Source organism: Apus apus, chromosome 3, assembly GCF_020740795.1.
Source record: "Apus apus isolate bApuApu2 chromosome 3, bApuApu2.pri.cur, whole genome shotgun sequence".
NCBI lineage: Eukaryota > Metazoa > Chordata > Aves > Apodiformes > Apodidae > Apus > Apus apus.
Genome location: NC_067284.1, coordinates 56,245,680 through 56,264,323, shown reverse-complemented (window position 1 = coordinate 56,264,323; position 18,644 = coordinate 56,245,680). Strand labels below are relative to the sequence as shown.

At 54.0% G+C, this 18,644-nt stretch overlaps 3 protein-coding genes across 3 annotated transcripts; 2 read left to right on the top strand and 1 right to left on the bottom strand.

The window, feature by feature from the left end:
- Positions 1-698: 698 nt before the first annotated feature.
- On the top strand, positions 699-3,688 carry NPAS4 (neuronal PAS domain protein 4). Its single transcript, XM_051615020.1, has 8 exons — positions 699-799; positions 1,327-1,493; positions 1,590-1,726; positions 1,913-2,018; positions 2,168-2,414; positions 2,680-2,789; positions 3,210-3,345; positions 3,418-3,688. The coding sequence occupies exons 1-8, from the start codon at positions 699-701 to the stop codon at positions 3,686-3,688; spliced, it is 1,275 nt and encodes a 424-aa protein (XP_051470980.1).
- A 74-nt stretch (positions 3,689-3,762) lies between these two features.
- Positions 3,763-13,678, top strand: RRP36 (ribosomal RNA processing 36). The gene is made up of 7 exons (XM_051615019.1): positions 3,763-4,021; positions 8,152-8,290; positions 11,071-11,137; positions 11,990-12,094; positions 12,213-12,287; positions 12,399-12,516; positions 12,749-13,678. The coding sequence occupies exons 1-7, from the start codon at positions 3,763-3,765 to the stop codon at positions 12,886-12,888; spliced, it is 903 nt and encodes a 300-aa protein (XP_051470979.1). The 3' UTR covers positions 12,889-13,678.
- Positions 13,679-15,390: 1,712 nt separating this feature from the next.
- Positions 15,391-18,644, bottom strand: LOC127382658 (transmembrane protein 121-like). Its single transcript, XM_051614571.1, has 2 exons — positions 18,560-18,644; positions 15,391-16,885 (listed from the first exon to the last, which is right to left on the bottom strand). Exon 2 carries the CDS (start codon positions 16,882-16,884, stop codon positions 15,946-15,948), a length of 939 nt encoding a protein of 312 aa, XP_051470531.1. The 5' UTR covers position 16,885; positions 18,560-18,644; the 3' UTR covers positions 15,391-15,945.

The following is an 18,644-nucleotide window of genomic DNA, read 5'->3' as shown; positions in this document are numbered from 1 at the left end:
AAGGGTCAGTGCCCCATGCCAGCTGCCTTGAGGAGAGCAAACCTTTAGTAGGGAGCGGGCTTCTCTGGGAAGAAAGGAGGAGGCTCACCAGGGAGAGGGTCACAGGCACCCCATTCCCCTTCAAGGGTTCCTTCTGGTTCAGGGGTACTGTGGCCCTGACATCCCTCTGCAAGGACCCTCCTGTAGACTCAGGGATGTGCATTTTCTTGGCATATCAGCTCCCTCTCCCAGCAACCAGCCCAGTCATCAGTGATGCTGGAGAGCAGCTGCCAGACAGGCAGACTAGCCACAGGTCTTCAGTCCATCATGGACCTTCTGCTGGGCTGGCAACAATGTGGGCCAGGAGCTGGGCGGATGTGTGCCCCACAGGGAGATCCCTGCTACCTTCATCATCACCCCCTCCTGAGAGGACAGGTTTGTTTTAAAGACCCTGGCTTCCTTTTATTGCTTCCCCTCTCAGATTGCAGCCAGCTGCAAGGGCTATTTTTAGCGGCCTGCCTTCTAAAAATAGCCCCGAGCTGTTTGGAGTTGCGTCACAAGAGGTAACTCTCTCCATCTGCGGCTTGGCCTCTGTGCCCTGGCAGGGTACAAAAGGAGACTGGGAGCAGCAGGGTCAGCAGGTTTAGACGGCAGCCAGACAGAGACAGGAAAGGCAGCGGAGTGCTGCTGTCAGCTTCAGGCATCCTAGCGCCGGCATCATGACCATCTTCTGCAGCCACTGCCACAGGCCACTGCAGGCAGAGATGAGCTACCTGCCCAGAAGGGGCAAGCAGGCACCCGCTACCTTGAAGCCATTCAGGTGAGCTCCCCTCTGCCTCCCACCTATGGGGCTGTGATGGCACCCTGGCTGGGGAGAGCCCCAGGCCGGCTTGCCTAGTGGCCAATGGCCCTTGCAAGGGGCTATGGCACTAGCTTGGAAGAGTGAGGCTGCCAGCTGGTGCCTGGGGAGGAGGTGTGGGAGCTTGGAGGGGCAGAGGGATTTCAGGTGGTTCAAGAGTTTCCAGTCTTGTGGGGTTTGGTGGGGAGCTTGTGTCACTCATGTTCCCCCCAAACCACAAGTCATTGTCCAACTTTGCCCCCAGCAAGAGGGTCACCAGCCCTACCAGCAGTGTTCCTCTCTGGGTGGCCACGAGCACCTATGCCTGCTGCACCAAAAAGCCACTAGAGGTTTGCTCTCCGAGACGCAGCTGGCACGGGCACTAAGCCTCTCTGGGGAAGCGTGTCCACTCCATGTCCCTGAAATTGCAGTTCCCCCGTAGGGGTGGGCAGGGAATGCTGTCCCTCTCCCAGCCCCTGGACAGGTCTCCCTAGCAGCTGCCTTTGCAGGTCAACCAAGAGTGCCTCCAAGGCTCGCCGGGACCAGATCAATGTGGAGCTGCAGGCACTGCGCTCCCTGCTGCCCATCTCCACATGGGAGAAGGAGCGGCTCTCCTACCTCCACACCATGGCCCTGGTGTGCCTCTGGCTGCGAGGAGCTCAGCTTTTCCCTCCAGGTACCCATGGTGCTGCTGTACCCCATGCTGGCTTGGCTCTGCATGGGACACTGCTCCTGCCCCAAGACAGCACTTCACTCCATGCTCACCCAGCAGACTCTCTTCATCCTGTGGGACCAGTCCTCAGTGTGGAGCTGCTCTCCCTGCTGCCAGGGTTTCTGCTTGTGCTCTCAGCCAATGGCAAGCTGGTCTATATCTCGGAGAATGTGGCCGAGGTCCTGGGCCTCTCCATGGTAAGGCCTGCCCACCGGGCATTTTACAGTCACTCTTCCCATACCTGTCCTGGTGCCCTTATTGTGTGCACAGTATGCTCCCCCAGCAGATCCTGGCCTGTAGCACCAGTGGTCTGGCATTCACAGTGACAGTGCATGGCCCACCAGGGTAGGCACAGTCCATGAAGACAGCCCTGTCTTTATCAGGTAGAGCTGCTTGCCCAGGGGGACACGGTCTTTGACATCCTAGTTGGGGGAGCGCACGAGGATGTTCGCAAGAAGCTCCTCTTTGCCCAGGAGCATCCCAGCAGGGGTAAGGAAGGCCTCAGCTGGAGTCTCAGAGGTGCTGCCACCCTACTCTGACCCTTGGCAGCTGCGGTTAGAGAGCCAGGGCCAGCCACCCCTGCAGGGAATGAAGCAAAGGAGCTCCTGACCCGCTCCGGCTGGTTTGTTTCCCCACAGAAGTCACGTTTGTCAGCGAGATGCGCACATCCAAGGCTTTCCGGCTGCAGCACGGAGGCAACCGGGCTGTGGCAGTGCGTGGGCACTTCACAGCCCTGCACGGGCCAGCCACCCCCTCCACAGCAGCCTTCCTGGCCCTCTGCACGCCGGTCACGCAGTTCCCTGCTGATGGCAATGCTGGTTTCCAAGACGACCTCTTCCAGAGCATGCACATCCTAGACATGACATTTGCTGATGTCACGGAAAGGTGAGGGGTGCCTGCTTGCCTCGCAGCCCCAGCTGTACAGCTCTGACAGCAAAGGTCCTTTCCCTTCACCCAGCCCGTGTGTGGGACACTGCCTGAGCAGTGAGACTCTCTGAAACACTTCCCAAGCCTCCTTCCCCTCTGGTTTGCAACCCATTCCTGTGGCCCTGTTGTTTCGCTCTCTCCTCCATCGTGCCACAGCTGCTCCTTGCTGACGCAGTGCAGACCCTGCAAAGCTTTCAGTCCCCACTCCCCTTGCTTCCCCCAGTGTCATCTACCACCTCGGCTACCGCAGGGAGGAACTGATCGGTCAGTCCTGGTACAGCCTCCTGCACCCTGAGGACACTGACCGAGCAGCGGCCCAGCACAGGGCTGTGGGTGAGTGTGAGGCCTGGGAACAGCTCTGTCTTTCTTCAGCTACGTGCTCTGGCTATGCCTGAAAGGGGGCTGTCCAGGACAACAGAAAAGTTAATTTAGTCTTGCCTGCTGTGGCTCCCTGCTTGAAAAGGACAAAGCAGAGAAGCGTTCACATGCCCTACACACTGTCTATAAGGTCACAGGTAGCTTCTAAGCTGGAGAACGTGGGCACGCTGCTTTGCCTCTGTGCAGAGACAAGCCTGCCCGAGCTCCCGCTTTCTCAGAGGGCAGGACCGTGACAGACCCGGCTCTGCCACCCGTGGCTGGGGCCAGAGCCGCAGGCTGCCCGCAGCCCCCTCGGGGTGCCACGCAGGGGCGAGCCCGGCGCTTCGCCCTGGCCACCCGGGGGTGCCGCGGGCTCACGCCGCCGCTTGCCCGCAGCGCTCGGGACCGGGGCGGCGACAGGGCCAGCAGTGCTGCGGGTGCTGCGCAGCGACCGGACCTGGGCCTGGCTCCGCGTGTGGGCGCGGCGGGACAGCGGCGGCCGCGCCATCACCTGCACCAGCCGCTGCCTCAGGTGAGGGCTCCAGCGGGGCGAGGGGCGGGGCCGCGCCCCCGGGGCCGCCCCTCACCCCCGTCTCCGCCGCAGGGAGGAGGAGGCGGCCTATCTGCGCGCCCGGGAGCACCGCCCCGCGCCCCGCTCCGCGGCACCGCCCGCCATCCCGCCGCCGCCGCCGGGGCGGGAGCTCAGCCTGCTGGCCGCGCAGCTCCGCGCCCTGGCCGACAGCCTCTCGCCGCCCGCCGCTGCTCCCGCCGGGCCCGGGGCTCCCCCGTTCTCCCCCCGCTTCCCGGGAGAGGCTCCGCCGGGGGCGGGGCCCCCCGCCGCGCACGCGCTCGGCCGGTCCCGCGCGCCCCAATAAACGCCCCTTCCTTTCCCGCCCGCTTCCGCCTGGCTCCGTCTGCGCGCGCCGCCGGCACCGGGAGCGGGCGGGACATGCGGCGGCTTCGGGGGGGCCCGGGGGGCCGGGCGGCGGGACGAGGAAGAGCAGCAGCAGCCGCCGCCGCCGCGGAGGAGGAGGAGGAGGAGGCGGTAGGGCGGGCGCTGCGCCGGAGCGCGCGGGAGGCCGCGGGGCAGCCCCTCGGGGGGCCGGAGGCAGCGGGGGGCGAGAGCTCCGGCAGCGGCAGCAGCGACGACGGCGACAGCGACAGCTCCCCGGGGGCGGAGGGCAGGGAGGAGGAATGTGGCGAGAGAGGTGAGGGCCGCGCGGCCCCGCGGGCCCGGAGCGGGAGCCGCCCCGTGGCGGGGTGCGGGCAGCGCCGTCGGCGCGGGGCTCCGGGCGGGGCGGGGCGCGGGCGGCAGCGCCTCTGCCGGGGCGTCGGGGCAGCCCCGTCGGTGGGTGACGGACCGGCTGGGGCTGGGGCGGGGGCGGGGGCCGCTCCGGCTCCTTCGTGCTCCCGCTCTCCGCGCCTTGCGCAGGGGACGAGCTCGGGGTGAAGCGCAGGGTTCCGGCCGGAGCAGTTTGAGAGCCCCGGGACAAAACCTTGCAGGGGCCTCTTTCCATTCATCCCAAGTCGCCTTCGCCCTGCGTGGAGATCCCTTACGTCTCGCGAAGGACAGTTGCTCTGTGCGAATTTAGATGTGCAGTGGCTTGGAAGGTCCCGGCGGGGCAGGTGCCCACGGGGGGAGCCGGGCAGGGCCCACGGGGGGGGCCGGGCAGTCACAGCTGTGGCAGTGGCGGGGGTGCTCGGGCTCAGCGTGTTGCGGTAGTTGTTGGCATCCGCAGCAGCACGCACAGCGTCATTTCCTTGTCTTTAAAATGGTCAAGGTGAGAACGAAAGCTGTCTCCGATAAATAAGGCCCTTGAAGGCAATTGTGAGGGAATGTGCACAGCTGGGTGTGAATGGAAACAGTAGTTTTGCTTTTACCTCCTGTCTGGGCCCTCTGTAATCTTGTTTCTGGAACAGAAGCAGCTTTATTTGAGTCCAGCACTAAGTTTGTCTCTGGGACTGTTCACTTCTGCCCCAAAACAGGCTTCTTTTCTTGTGCTGATGTCACATGATTTTTGTAATCCATGTCAGTGGCTAATTCAGTCCCTACAAATAGGTGGTAGGATGTATTTCATGGACTGATGCTACTGTGTGGAAAGCACTTCCCCCATTAGGTTTTGGGTTGTCAAGTCTTGTCCAGTGTCCCATATCTGTATTGAAATGTTTTCTCAGTGGAAGCTCTGCATGCCTTCGCTTTGTCTGATTTATACCATATGTATTTTCTAGTCCTTTACTAAATGTCACATCTTTTTAGATAGTGTCTTTATTGTGTTTTCAACTGACATCTTGTAAGCCTTTGCTGTTTTAACAGTATTTGGATTTGAAGCCAAATGGAGTATTGTAGTGCAAGTGATGGTTTCTTATCTGCCTTTGTGAAATTGTTAGAGCAGCTTCCATGTAATTCTTGCTCTACTTTAATGCTTTCTTTGCCTTTTGGACTGTTGTTGTTCAGGGTCTTTTGCTTGTCTGTCCTGTAACGTTTTGAGTATCCAGTGATACTCAAATATTTCCCTATATACTGATTAATTGCTCTGTATCCCTGTGATTTGTGTCATTAGCACAGATTTTTCGCATAGTGCAGCATTCTGAAGCTACCTGCACTGAATTTGGACAGTGTGGTGGCAGATGCTCTTGGTCAAGTCCTAGAATTCATTGGTTTTCTGAAGAAAAACTTGGGTTTCCTGTGAACCCCAACAGTGTGATTACTTTAAATTGCTGAGCTGCTTGGCACTTGGCTCTCACCTGAACAGTTCTTTGGGCTGAAGGTGGTTTCATGCTCTGGGCAGGCAGGAGTGCACAAGAGAGACACTGGCACAGATGGAGGTTGTGAGGGAGGTCAGAAAGACTGACAGTGCTGTCAACCCTAAGAAGACAGAGGGAAAGGGTGTTTGTGGGAGCCCGAGCAAGAGAGGACAGGAGACTGCAGTAAGATAAGTGAGAAGGGTGTTTTGGGGGAAGCAGTGCAGTGAAGGAGTGCTGGGCAAACTGGGTAAATGATGTTCCCTTAACTGTCCTCACTCACCAGTGTTGTCACAGCAGGGTTCCTTGGTATTCAGAAGAAGCAGAAAGACAACATTTATTGAGGCAGTGCTTGGATATGCTCATGTTTTCTGGATGGTGTGAGTAGATTCTGAAGCAGAAAGTCTAGTTTATTGCTGAGATGAGGGTGACTGGAATGACGAATCTGTGCTCTGAGCCAGTGTGACTAACGTCATGTTGCTTTCTGTATTTGACAGCAGATTTGGGCAGAGTATGCAGAAAACTTGTGTCACGGGGCAGTGTATTTTGGTTTGTGTGGCAAGGTTTTGGTAGTGGGAATGCTACACAAGTCTGTGGCGAAGGGGAGGGGGAGGAGGTGCTCCAGGCATCACAGCAGAGATTCCTTCCCATGGTGAGGTAGGCTGTCCCCCTGCAACCCATGGAAGCCCATGGTAGAGCAGATATCTATCTGCAGCCTGTGGAGGACCCCAGGCTGGATGGGATGGAGCAGGTGGATCCCCAAAGGAGGCTGTGACCCCATGGGAAGACTGTGTTGGAGCAAGCTCCTGGCAGAAGCTGTGGACCTGTAAAGAGAGGAGCCCACCCTGAAGCAGGTTTGCTGGCAGGACTTGTGACACTGCTGGAGCAGTCTGTCCCTGAAGGGCTGCACCCTTTGGAAGGCACCCATGCTAGAGCAGTTCATGAAGAACTGCAGCCTGTGGGAAGGACTTGTGTTGGAGAAGTTTGTAGAGGACTGTCTTCTGTGGGAGGGTCCCCACACTGGAGCAAGAGAAGAGAGTGAGTGGCAGAGACAACGTGTGATGAACTGACCACAACCCCCATTCCCCATTTCCCTGCACTGCTGGGGGAGAGGAGGAAGAGAAATCAGAAGTGGAGCTGGGCCCAGGAAAAAGGGAGGGGTGGGGGGAAGGTGCTTTAAGATTTGGGTTTTATTTCTCATTATCTTCCTCTGATTGGATTGGTAATAAATCAATTTTCCCCACATCAAGTCTGCTTTGCTGTGTTGTAATTCGTGAGTGATCTCTCCCTGTCCTTACCTTGACCCACAAACCTTTTGTTATATCTTCTCCCCTCTGTCCAGCTGAGGGGAGTGATAAGAGTAGCTGTTTCAGGCACCTGGTGTCCACCAAGGGTCAGCCCGCCACAGGCAGGATATGGTGGCTTTTGCTAGGCCACAGTTAGAGTGTTTTGTGCCAAATCCATAGTGTACTGCAAAGTTTCAGAAAGACCACCTGCCTAGTGCTGCTCAGAGGTGTTGAGCAGGCAAATGCCACCCAGGTGGTGCTTGCTAAGACTTCCTCCTTCAGAAGGGAGGCAGTGCAAACCCTGCTCTTCCTTCTTGCATCTACCATCATCCAGAAAACAGAACAAGCATATTCAAGTGCTGCCTTAAGAAATGTTTTATGATTGCTGGTCCTGAACACCCAGAGGTGTAACTTCGGAAATAATTGTTGATAATACTGACGCTGAGACATATTAAAGAAAATCTAGCAACAGAAAATTCCAGAAGAATACCTTGCACATTCACCAGCACTTTGGGTAGAACTGGTTTTGCTGTTTCTTGTTGGTCTTTTAGTCGACAGTCAGGGGGGACAAGGAATATTTTATCAAACACAAGGTGCAAATAACACTGTGGGGAGCTCAAGGCAGGGCTGGAATATGAAACTGCTTATTAGAGTTGTGGAGTTTTTTTCTTCCTACAGCACATCAGGCTATAATCTGTTCCTATTGGTAGCGAGATGGTGGAGGTTGAATGTCTGCATTTCAATAGTTTACAGGCCTCTGAGGTGCTGAGGAGGCTCTGCCTTGCGAATCACTTTGTTGCAGTTTGAGCAGAGATATCAGAGATGTGCAGTGGGGAGAGTGTCTTAACAGACAGGCCGTATGGTTTTCCTGCACCTTCTGGCCGGTCTCATGGTGCGAGAGATATGGGGATGGTCCTCCAAGGTGGTGGGACAAGATGAGTCTGCTAAAGTGAAGGAGTGAGGACTCCTCAGAACTTGCAATGTGACCAAATTATAGCCCAGTGCAGAGCTCATGCTGCTCTTTGTACCAGGTAAAAGCTCTGAACTGATCTTGTGTGTGCTACTGAGAAAGAAGCAAAGACACACTGGGGAGACGGGGACACTATTCTCGTGCTGAAGACTGCTGTGATTAATGAGAAAGAGGTCAAAGGCTGAGAGATGCAGTGGCTTCTTTCTTCTGTGCAGTTGTATGGCACCACTCTGCTTGTGTCACTGTCTCAGATTCCAGGACATCCCTCTTGGTGCAATTTGGGGGTGGGAAGTGCTTTGAGAAGCTGTTTGGTTCAGGTGTGTCCTGCACTCTCTTCCAGATGAATCTTACATGTCTTTTGAGGAACTACTGCAGGTGCAGAGTGGTATGAGAACAAGAGTGTGCAAGCAGATGACCAGTGGGAAGAAAACTGCAAAACCTACCAAAGCCACAGTGAAGCAGCAACAAAGCAAAAAGGGGTAAAGAGGTTCTTTTGTGATCAGAAAAATGTGTACATTTGCTCTCTGCACTCCAGAAGTAATGCTGGGAGTTCCTCACAGTATTGCCATTGCTTTGGAGCTGGTGTAGATCTCCTTTAATGTGCTACATGACAATGCCTTTTGCCATAGTATTTCATTTAGGAATGGTTTTTGCTGTTTCAGAGCTCTTAATATCCTATCCTGTTCAAATTCCCAGCAGGCACCTGTTACTTAATTGGCATTTAATTCTTTTACACCCTCTGTATTAAGATACTTCTAACCCATGACATGATACATTGCTCTCTTAAGCTGTATGATAGTGATTTACTTGTGTCCCCTGGGCCCTGAAATAGTTACCCTACTGTTTCCTAAACCCCTTCCAGCTTATTAGCATCTTCTGCTTGGCTCCCACTGGCTGGAATTGCAATGACAGCCAGTTGTTCTGAAAAGTCATTAATCCTTCTGCCGTTGTCTCTGCTGTGGCTTGTCTGTGTTGCACTTCTTTACCCCCCTCTACAGTACTTAAGGTCACAGACCTTTCCTATCCTTAGTGGTCTTTACATCTCCTATTTGAATATGCTGTAGGTGCTGTTTATGTGGTTACTGTAAAATACATTCAACAGAACAAATGCTATCAGATCTTTTTACAGTCCTCCACAGGCCTCCACTGGTCACAGCTGTTATACCATTACCTTTTATTTGCAATAGTGAGATGGTTTTCAGTCCTCAGAGTTGTATCTAAGTTATTTGAACAGGCTTCCTCTGTCACATTGACATTCCCTAACCTGTTTCTGAATCTCTGCTGGGTACATGTTTCTTCTGCCATAAACAGTTTTATTAGAGTCTGGGGGATACTGTGTAGTGCAACATCTTCATGCAGTGTCTCTGTTTTTCCCACACAGTTTGCATAATGCTATTTTTATTTCACTCCCCTAATCCTTTAAGTGATGCTTCACTGTAAATCCTACATGCTGTTTCTCTCTTTTTTTTTTTTTTTTTTTTTTTTTTTTTTCTTAATGGAAGTGAGCTTCTTAAAAAAAGGACTTCAGGGAAATTCACTAGACCTGAGCTAGTTTCAGCAATGCTATATAAAGCTGACTGGAGAGCATTGTACAAGGTTGTAGCTGCATCTGCAGGCATGAAAATACACTGAACACTGTCCTAAGTGGGATTTGAAAAACTCTCTTGTGCCTGTAGGGTTGTTTATGTTCCCACCCCAGTGTTACTGAATGGGGATATAATACTCATACTGTGGGTACTCTCAGTGGGTGGTTCACCATTCTTTTCATGTTTGTGATAAGTTACCCGATGTACTGACAAATCACAGGACACAGCACCCAAGTAATATGGGGAGAGTAATACCCTGTTCTCCCACCTTATACTGTCCCCCTTTTACACCTAAAGTATCAAGCTCTAAAGGCAAGAACTTGGGCCACAACAATCCCATGCAACAGTACAGGCTTGGGGAAGAGTGGCTGGAAAGCTGCCCTGCAGAAAGGGACCTGGGAGTTCTGACTGATAAGTGGCTGAATATGAGCCAGCAGTGTGCCCAGGTGGCCAAGAAGGCCAGTGGCATCCTGGCTTGTATCAGAAATAGTGTGGCCAGCTGGAGTAGAGAGGTGATCATCCCCCTGTACTCAGCACTGGTGAGGCTGCACCTTGGGTACTGTGTTCAGTTCTGGGCCTCTTAATACAGGGAAGACATTGAGGTGCTGGAGTAAGCCCAGGGAAGGGCAGCAAAGCTGGTGAAGGGTCTGGAAAACAAAACTTAAGAGGAGTGGCTGAGGGAACTGGGGCTGTTTAGTCTGAAGAAGAGGAGCCTGAGGGGAGACCTTATAGCTCTCTACAAATACCTGAAAGAAGGTTGTAGCAAGGGGGGTTGGTCCCTTCTCACTAGTAAATAGCAGTAGGACAAGAGGAAATGGCTTCAGGTTACACCAGGCGAGGTTTGGGTTCAATGTTAGGAAAAACTACAGAAAGAGTTATTAAGAACTGGAACGAGCTGCCCAGGAAAGTGGTTGAATCACCCTCCCTGAATGCGCTTAAAAAACCACTTAGATACGGTGCTTAGGAACCTGGTTTATTAGTGGGCTGGTAAACCTAGGTTAGTACAGCTAGGTTAAAAGTTGGACTGGATTCTCCAGCCTGAATGATTCTATGATTCTATAACTTGTTCACTGGATTGGTTGTCACCGTGGTCCTGATTCACTATGAAGTTTCTTTTGGGATATATACCATAAGCTGTATGGCCCTTACTCCTGGGCTCTGACCTGTTCTTTACTTGTGCTATGATACACTTTCTCACTGACCACTGTAAAATTGGTCTGTCTTTGTAACTGCCAGGGCAGAAATTCCCAACTTTGGACTCCCCTTTCAGTGTAAGTATTAGTCAAGAGTGGATGAGTTGGTGGGCCAGGAATAGAAGAGGGTTGCTGCATGATGAATGAAAACATGGAGAGGAAGAGGGATAATTGAGTTTGGTGCATTTACTGATGCAGGTGGTGGTTTTTCACTTGATACAACAGTGCTATATCAAGTTTTCTGTAGGATTGTTTTAACCATGCACTTATAGATCATTTTGTTGTAATAGCCTTGTGTGGCTCTTGACCAAGTCACCTTTTTGTTCTCTGTAGCTATCATGGTGAGGATTGAGTGGGAGAGTCTGCTGTTTCAACACTATGCAATAATGTTCTCCTGATGGTCTGGCTAACCTCCTGATATGTTAGCCTGGGCCTCATCCTCTTCTCTGCTCCTCTTAAGTACATTTTCCTCTTTTTCAGGCCATTGGAGTTGTCTGCCAAGAAGCCTGTACCTTTTCTGCGACAGGTTGTCTCTGTTAAAAAGAAGGTGGGTGTTCCCCCTCCCCAGCTCAGGAGCTGGTTTCCCTTAGTGATGCGAATAGAGCACCGACATGGTAATGGGACTGCTGAGGATGACACAGGCTGTTCCTGGAGGATAGGGCCTTGACCACTCTCTGGTGAGTGCAGGTAGTGCTAGCTCAGGAGAGCATGAGACCGGTGCAGGAGCAGTTGCTCTCTGTATAATGTACTGCCCTGCAGAGTGCACAGCTTGAGGAGTAACTTGAACATTTGGGACCTAAATGTTTCTAGAAGATGTCGTGGCTGCCAGCGATGACAACTGCACTGCAAGCTATGGTCATTGTTCAATTCTAATCACATTGAAAGTTCAAGGGTCCATCTAGCTTCTAATGTGAACATGACTTATCATTGCTGGATCATCTTATGTTAATTTCCAGAGTTAGAGATCTCATTTTGTCTCTTTATTTTTTTTATATGACCCGACTCAGCTAATCTGTGGAAATCTAGATAGATTTGAGTTCCCAGATCCATCACCTTGACAACACATGTTCAGCCAGCTCTTGGTCTGGGAGTTGCAGGTGGTTGGAGGCAGCAGTCATGCTGCTGTTCCTGAATTGTCTACTCCCTGGGAGGTAAACTTGCATATGAAAATTGCCTGTTACTTCACAGACTGGATGCAGGTGTGATTTTGTGAGGGACTGCCACCTTGATTATCAGATTCAGTCTTTTCCAACTGTAGGTATTTTCAATGGTGAATGCATAATATTGCTAGGAAAAAAAAAAAAAAAAAGGCAAGATCTGATCCATGGAAGAGGAGTAAGCAGGCTGTTAACAGGGTAATCCTGGCCACAGCTCTTACCTTTGCCTTCCCTGCCTTCAGGTCCACAGAGACCCTCGATTTGATGACCTGTCTGGAGAGTATAAGCCTGAAATATTTATGAAGACGTACAGCTTCCTGGACAGCATCAAGAAGCAGGAGAAGGAGGTGATCCTGTGTGCCTGTCCTTGACTAGAAGAACTTTGCTTGGCAGGGACAGCTTCCACAAAGGCCTTTCACAGTGGAGGTGGCAGGCAGTCATGCAGCTTTCTACTCTCTTCTTCAGATGATTCAGAAGCAGCTGAAAAAGTGCCGGAACATGGAGCAGAAGGAGAAACTCCAGCAACTCCTAAACCGAATGGTGAGTTCAGTGCAGCTTCTCCTCTCCTGTGAGACAATGCATAAGAAGAGATGATGTGCAACCTGAGGTCTGCCTAGACATTTGCTGACACAGGCTATCTTTTCTGTACAGACACAGCAAGAACAGGCACAGAAAAACCAGCAGAAGTTGAGGGAGAGGGAGCTGTCTTTGAAAAGACAACAGAGGGAATTGGCCAAGCAAGGAAAGAAACCCTTCTTCCTAAAGAAATGTAAGTACTCACTGTGAACATGCTGCAGGAAGACCTAGAGGGGAGTACTGCTGACAGGACTTCAAGCACAGGAAGTCAGTTGTCCATAATATTCCACAGAGCTGTGGAGGGATTGTTCTAGTGCTGGTACTTGAGGGACAAGCCAGGCCTGGAGCCAGGGAGGTGAGAGGGGGCTCATCTGTAGAGTTTATTTGGGCTTCAGTTTAAAACCTTGCCCCCCTCTTCTCTGCAGCTGAGAAGCGGAAATTGGAGCTAGCTGAGAAGTATGCAGAGCTGAAGAGGAGTGGAAAGCTGGAGAGCTTCCTGAGCAAGAAGAGGAAGAGGAATGCCATCAAAGACAAGCGCCGTCTGCCCTCACAGAAGAACTCGTGACTGCAGGCATACTGTTGTCTGGCACCGGGTCTTACTCTGTCCTTGCCAGGCCTGGAAGGTGGCTATTCCTCTTCCAAGTATCTGCTTTTCAGTTGAAATGTCCTCTTCACTTGTGGTTTACATCATGTCTGTGTGGTGACAAGTCTGCCATGCAGATGCACATGGTGTGTGCAGACAGCTGTGTCTGTCCTTGCACCTGCTCATCTCTTCCTCTAGTCAGGAGAGCACAAGCCCTACCCTGCATTGCTGGCTCTACTCCAGGTCTTACCAGACACCAGCTGAGGTGGGAAAGGCCCTCAGGTGGGAGTTCAACATCTGCACAGAGCAGGACTAGCACTGACTTCAAATCAGGTTGCCCAGTGCTTCTTCAGTTGGGTGTGGGACTGTCCAAGATGCCATCACCTCTGCTCCTTTGCTTCAAGTTCTCAAGATTAAACTTTTTTTTTCCCCCTCCTCCAGGAAACATGCCAGGAAACCTAAAATTGGGTTTTAGTCCATAATCATTTTCTTGTTCTCAGTGAAGTGCCTGTCTCGGTCCTCTCAGTAGCCTTGTTATAGGTTTGGGGGATGTGTGGGAAAGGGATCCTTTTAGGTCTCCCCAGAGCTTTCTGTTCCTGAGGGTGAATAAACCCTGTTCCCTTCCTTTCCTTGCAGTGCTCCAGCCTCTGACAATTTTAACATCCTCAATTGAAGTCAGCCCAGAGAACCAGCATCTTTCTTTTGGGTGCCCAGCCTGTATGAAATATCTGGATGTAGTCTCAAAAGTGCTGAGTAAAGGAGAGATGATCCACCCCTCTGCATGGGCAGATACTGATTCTGTATGAAATACCTCAGTTTTCCTTTATTCCCAGTGTTGGTATTGTTACAGTCAAAAGTGTTTGAACTTAAAGGAGTTAATGCCTCTCTCCAACTGCATCACACCCACCTGAGGGAGTAGCTGAAGCATCTGCCTCCACTGCTGTTCCTGTGGGTGATGTGAGTTCAACTCTGGTGACAGGTTTTGGTGTTACTGGGGGAAGGCAGTAGAGATGGGATGTGCTAGTTTGGCTGCAGATTACATGGAAATCCTCAGCTGCTTTTAACCTGCATGTGGCTTATTGCTTTGGACTGTGCTGGGCTTCTTCCTCCTCCCTGCCTCATGTGGAATGCAGAGCCTGCTGCATCTTTGTGTCTTCAGAGGAGAGTTATCTTGGGAGAGGTGTGTCAGCACCAAAGCCTAGGATTATCCTGGTCCCTTTGTGGCATTGGTCTGCTGTTCTATGCTCTCCATTTTTAAGTCAAAGCAGATCAAATACCCTGCTGTACTTTAAAGCTAGAATAGAAGGCGGGGCCTGGCCAGGCTGGAGATGGCTCACTGCTGTCACTGCTGCCAGGGCCTTGCGTTCCTTGGTCCATGTGTCCTAATCCCCAGCTGCTGGTAGATCCTGCCAAGCAGGGAGCAAACCCGGTGCACCCCCAAAGTGGTCCCGCTTTCCCATCTGGAGCCAGATGGCTACTTCCTGCAGAGTCCTGTGTGCCTGCTTGTAAGGGGGACATCCTTCCAGGCATCTTGCCTGCTTCTGCTCAGCATATTAGCAGCAAGGAGCAGGTCTGCTGACCTACCTGTCCTTGCCAGCTCCTGGGGCAAGTACCTAGCAGCAAGGGAAGCCTTGGAACATTGCCCAGCTTAGCCAGGCTTGTTGCACTGGATGTTGGGGCAGGCAGAAGCATGGCAGCAACAGCTCATGGGAGGAGATGCTTTCAGAATCTTCAGAGAGCTTTCTAGCCTCCTAGGCATCCTAGCCTCAGGAAGTTATTTTCCTCCTGTTTCTAATTCTATGTTGGACATTAGGAAAAAGTTCTTTCCTGTGAGGGTAGGTGAGATGCTGAAACAGGTTGCCCAAGGAGGTTGTGGATGCCCCCTCCCTAGAGGTCTTCACATCAGGTTGGATGGGGCCTTAAGAAACCTGATCTAGTGGGAGGTGTCCCTGCCCATGCAGGGGGGGTTGGAACTAGATGATCTTTAAGGTCCCTTCCAATCCAAACCATTCTATGATTCTAATGCTGCCCTGACAGGTCATCTGCCAGGCTAGCTCTGATGTCCCTCCAGGTGAAGTGTGGGGACTTGCTCCGGGTGTTCTTGGGGAAGGCAGCCATTGGGCTGGCACTAATTGATGTAACTACAGCTAGTTGCACAGGCAGTGTTGGCTGACAAAGCCTCCACACATACCTCCCCAGTGACACCCTGAGAACCCACCAGACTCTCATAAGGACCTGACTCTCCTAACTGTTGGCCAGGAGGAATGGCTTCAGACCCAGGCAGGTGCCTGGAATGGTCTCCCCAGGCCTGGGTGGTCACTGAGCAAGCCCCCCACCCCAGATGTGCTCTGCAGCTGGACATCCAGGCTTGCAAGGGACCAGGTGCCCACAGGAGCTGGGGCGACCCGCCTCCCAGCAGGGACACACACATGAGGAGGCTGCAGGGCTCAGGCTTTTTATTGCAAAGTGGGAGATACAAAAAATGAGTCAACCCCTCTGAGCCCCCCGTGCCTGCAGCTGGCTGAGAGGGCTGACTGGCAGGGGGAGGCCCTTGCCTAGCTCCTCCAGCATAGGGACCCTGGCTTATGCAGCTGGGGAGGAGGTGGCTGCCAAGCACTGAGCTGGAGCCAGGGCCCCCAACAGTGGAGCGGGTGACCTGCAGTGTCCCTCTGCAGCCCTCTGGCCCGAGCCCTGGCTGGCCATCAGGCAGTGCTGCATGGGGAGCACTGATGGGGGAAGCCCTGCACAGGCTCAGGCTGCCCGGGCTCCGTAAGATACAGCGTGTGGTAGGCAAGCCTGGCCTCCTCCACTCTGCTGCCCATCTCGGTGGGGTGCCAAGGTCCCAAACTGCTCTGCAGCCTTATGGAGGCAGCTACAGGGGGGCCCTTACCATGCGACCCCTGGGGACCACAGCAGCTTTGCTCAGGGAGGGAGAGAGTCAGATCATTGTCTTTGTCCAGGTGAGGAGCTCAGCAGCCCACCTCATGTTTGCAGGTTCAGCCAGGCATGGTGGTGCCCAGTCTGGCTCCTGCTGACTTATCATGTGTTGTCCTGGGCTAGCTTCTCAAGACAGGCAGGCTGGTTCCGGGACTTGTGCAGTCCTGAGGAGGGCTGGGCCTGGGTGCTGTGCTGCAGGGCCAGGTCCAGCCCCAGGGGTGCGTGGTTCTGGTGCCGCTGGTACTGCACAAACATACAGACCTTCAGCCCAATGGCCAGCATGTTCTTGCCCATGAAGATGCTGGAGACCCGGGCATCCCGGAAGAAGACCATGTTGCTGCCTCGAATGAAGATGGTGGTGATGTTGACAGTTAACATGCTCAGCATGGGGTACAGCATCATGCGGTGCGGCATGATGCTGATCCCTTGCATGCTGATCTCACAGAGGGACACGCAAGGGAGGACCAGGAGCAAGATATAGCAGTAGAAGAACATGATGCCCTCAGCCCAAAGTGGCAGCCCCTTCTTCTGGGGCTCCCACAGGTTGGCCTGGATGTCCAGCACATCCAGCATGTCCACAATGACCCAGAAGAGGCGGTTGCGGAGATCTTCTTTCTTCTTGAATGTCCTGACATACTCCATGTGCTCTGTGGCCACCAACAACACGTAGAGGGCTGGGATGCAGATGGACAGCAGCAAGGTCAGCGCTTTGCGGGCTATGAGATCCAGGCTTTTTCGGTCAGCTTTATAGTTCTGGTATACAAAGTAGACTTTGATCTCCAGAACAAAGACGTAGAGGAACCAGAGGATCATGGCATAGCCCCGCTTAGCTGTCTTTACCTCTGCTCCGACCCACATGGCCATGTAGCGCAGCACCAGCAGGAAGCACATGTCACCCACTGCCACCATGATGGAGATGCCCAGCTTCCTGGATCCCTGGCTCTGCTCCACCAGGTAGGCATCCATGAGGACAAGGCTGGTCATGATGAGCACAGTGGAGATGCACACATGGGGCTTGCTGACAGGTGGTGGGGGAACCATCCTGCAGAGGAACAGGCAGGGCCATCAGGGAGTTGCTGGGATTCCCCATACACACCCTTGGGCAACCTTCTGCTCCCATCCCTCCCAAACAACTGCTGATGGCTGAAAGAAGACGTGAGGGTTCATAGACTCCCATGCTGTGTGCCTGGTTTGTTCCAAACCCACAGATTCCTAGCAAAAGTGCTCCTGAGACTCCTGGCCAGGTGGCACATGGTTGAAATCCATCTCCTAGGATGCACATGGGAATATGGGACAGCCTTCAAGCACTTAGGCTGCTACTGCCCCTTCCAGTAGTTCATCACACTGGTTAGTCTGTGTCACTGTGAAGGATATATGCCTTATTTTTCCACGGGACTTCCCTGTCAGTAGCACTGGTTATATTCTCCCCTGACACATTCCAAGGCACACAAGACTAACTATGCTTTTAACCCAAGCAGGCCCTTGACTGCTGTGATCCAGGACTACCCTCTTTTTAGGCTCATTTTCATGCACAGCATGAGGCAAAGGATTATTTTTAGGCTGGCTGTCCTGTGGGGAGGGAAGAAATCAGCCCAACATCTTGAGTTTCCTTCATTCAGCCTCTCACTTGCTAAGAGCTCTGCCTACAGTTGTTTGCCCATGCCCATCCAGCTCCAGCATGATAAACCAAAAGCATGGAAAAGCAGCATCAGCCTACAGCTCCAAAATGCAAGGAGCTCTGCAACAGGCCCTCAATTTCAGCTGGATGCTCAGCTTTCCCAAGCTGGGGCAGAGCAAAGCATGGTCCCCAAAAGCACCCTGCCTGCCCTGGGCAGCACTGGAGCTGTCAGGCTGACTCTCATTGGCTGCCCACAGCTGCAGGCAGCTGCTGCCAGAGATGGAGGGAGGAGAGGGCCAGGGCCTCGCTGGGCATAGCTCAGCAGCTGCTCTGGAGGGGAGCCAGGCTTAAAGGAGAATGAAGCTGGCCCGTTGACTGCACACTGCTGCACCATGGCTGCTAACAGAGCCTGCTCAGCCACACCTGGGCCATGCAGGGGCCCTGGGACACCATCCTGCTCACCTGGTGGGCAGCGTGCTGGTGGCACTTGACCACGGAGCAAGTGCTGAGGAGCAGGATGGAGGCCACGTGGTTACAGGTAACCGATGCTTTTGGTGCTGACAGCACTGGGCCCTGGGATCAAGCTACCCGAGCTCCTGCTTTCTGGCTGAGGGAGCAGGCATCCTGCGCTGTCCTGCATCCCTGGACCCAGGAGCACCCTGGGACGCTGAGGGAGGAAGTGAAGCATAAACCTGCCAGACACGGGTGCCTCAGAGGGAGAGAGAGGAGATGCTGGAGGGGGTGGGGGAACAGGTGGCTGTGGGGTCTCTCCCGCCTTCCACCCCACGGCCTCCCGCAGCCCCCGCAGGCCGCCCCGCCCGCTGCACGGGGCCTGGCAGCCCCCTCGCTGCCCCGGGGGCAGAGCGGGGCCACCCCACACCCTGCCCCCCGCCACGGCAAAGCGCGACCCACCGCGGCTGCATCCCCTGCGGTGCCGAGGGGCACACGGACGCCCCCGGCCCCCAACCCCGCGGAGGGGCGGCAGCCCGCACCGGCCGGGGCAGCCAGGAGGGGAGGGCAGGCGCTGCCCGCTGCCCTTGGGGGCTCGAAGAGGGGGCCCGGCCCGGCCCGGCCGCCCCCCACCCGGGCCGCGCTTACCTCGGACGGCTCCCCGGGCAGCGCGGCGGTGGCGACGGGGCCCCGGCGGCGGCCCCGGGCCCGGCACGGCATCGCCCGGCGGGCC

What these genes read in the sequence shown, in the direction of transcription:
- NPAS4 (XM_051615020.1), top strand. Translation starts at nt 699, where the DNA reads ATGACCATCTTCTGCAGCCACTGCCACAGGCCACTGCAGGCAGAGATG. An exon ending in AGGTCCTGGGCCTCTCCATG is followed by an intron (nt 1,727 to 1,912) that starts GTAAGGCCTGCC and finishes TGTCTTTATCAG; the next exon opens with GTAGAGCTGCTTGCCCAGGG. An exon ending in TGCACCAGCCGCTGCCTCAG is followed by an intron (nt 3,346 to 3,417) that starts GTGAGGGCTCCA and finishes TCTCCGCCGCAG; the next exon opens with GGAGGAGGAGGCGGCCTATC.
- RRP36 (XM_051615019.1), top strand. Translation starts at nt 3,763, where the DNA reads ATGCGGCGGCTTCGGGGGGGCCCGGGGGGCCGGGCGGCGGGACGAGGA. An exon ending in CAGCAACAAAGCAAAAAGGG is followed by an intron (nt 8,291 to 11,070) that starts GTAAAGAGGTTC and finishes CCTCTTTTTCAG; the next exon opens with GCCATTGGAGTTGTCTGCCA. An exon ending in TTGTCTCTGTTAAAAAGAAG is followed by an intron (nt 11,138 to 11,989) that starts GTGGGTGTTCCC and finishes CCCTGCCTTCAG; the next exon opens with GTCCACAGAGACCCTCGATT.
- LOC127382658 (XM_051614571.1), bottom strand. Translation starts at nt 16,884, where the DNA reads ATGGTTCCCCCACCACCTGTCAGCAAGCCCCATGTGTGCATCTCCACT.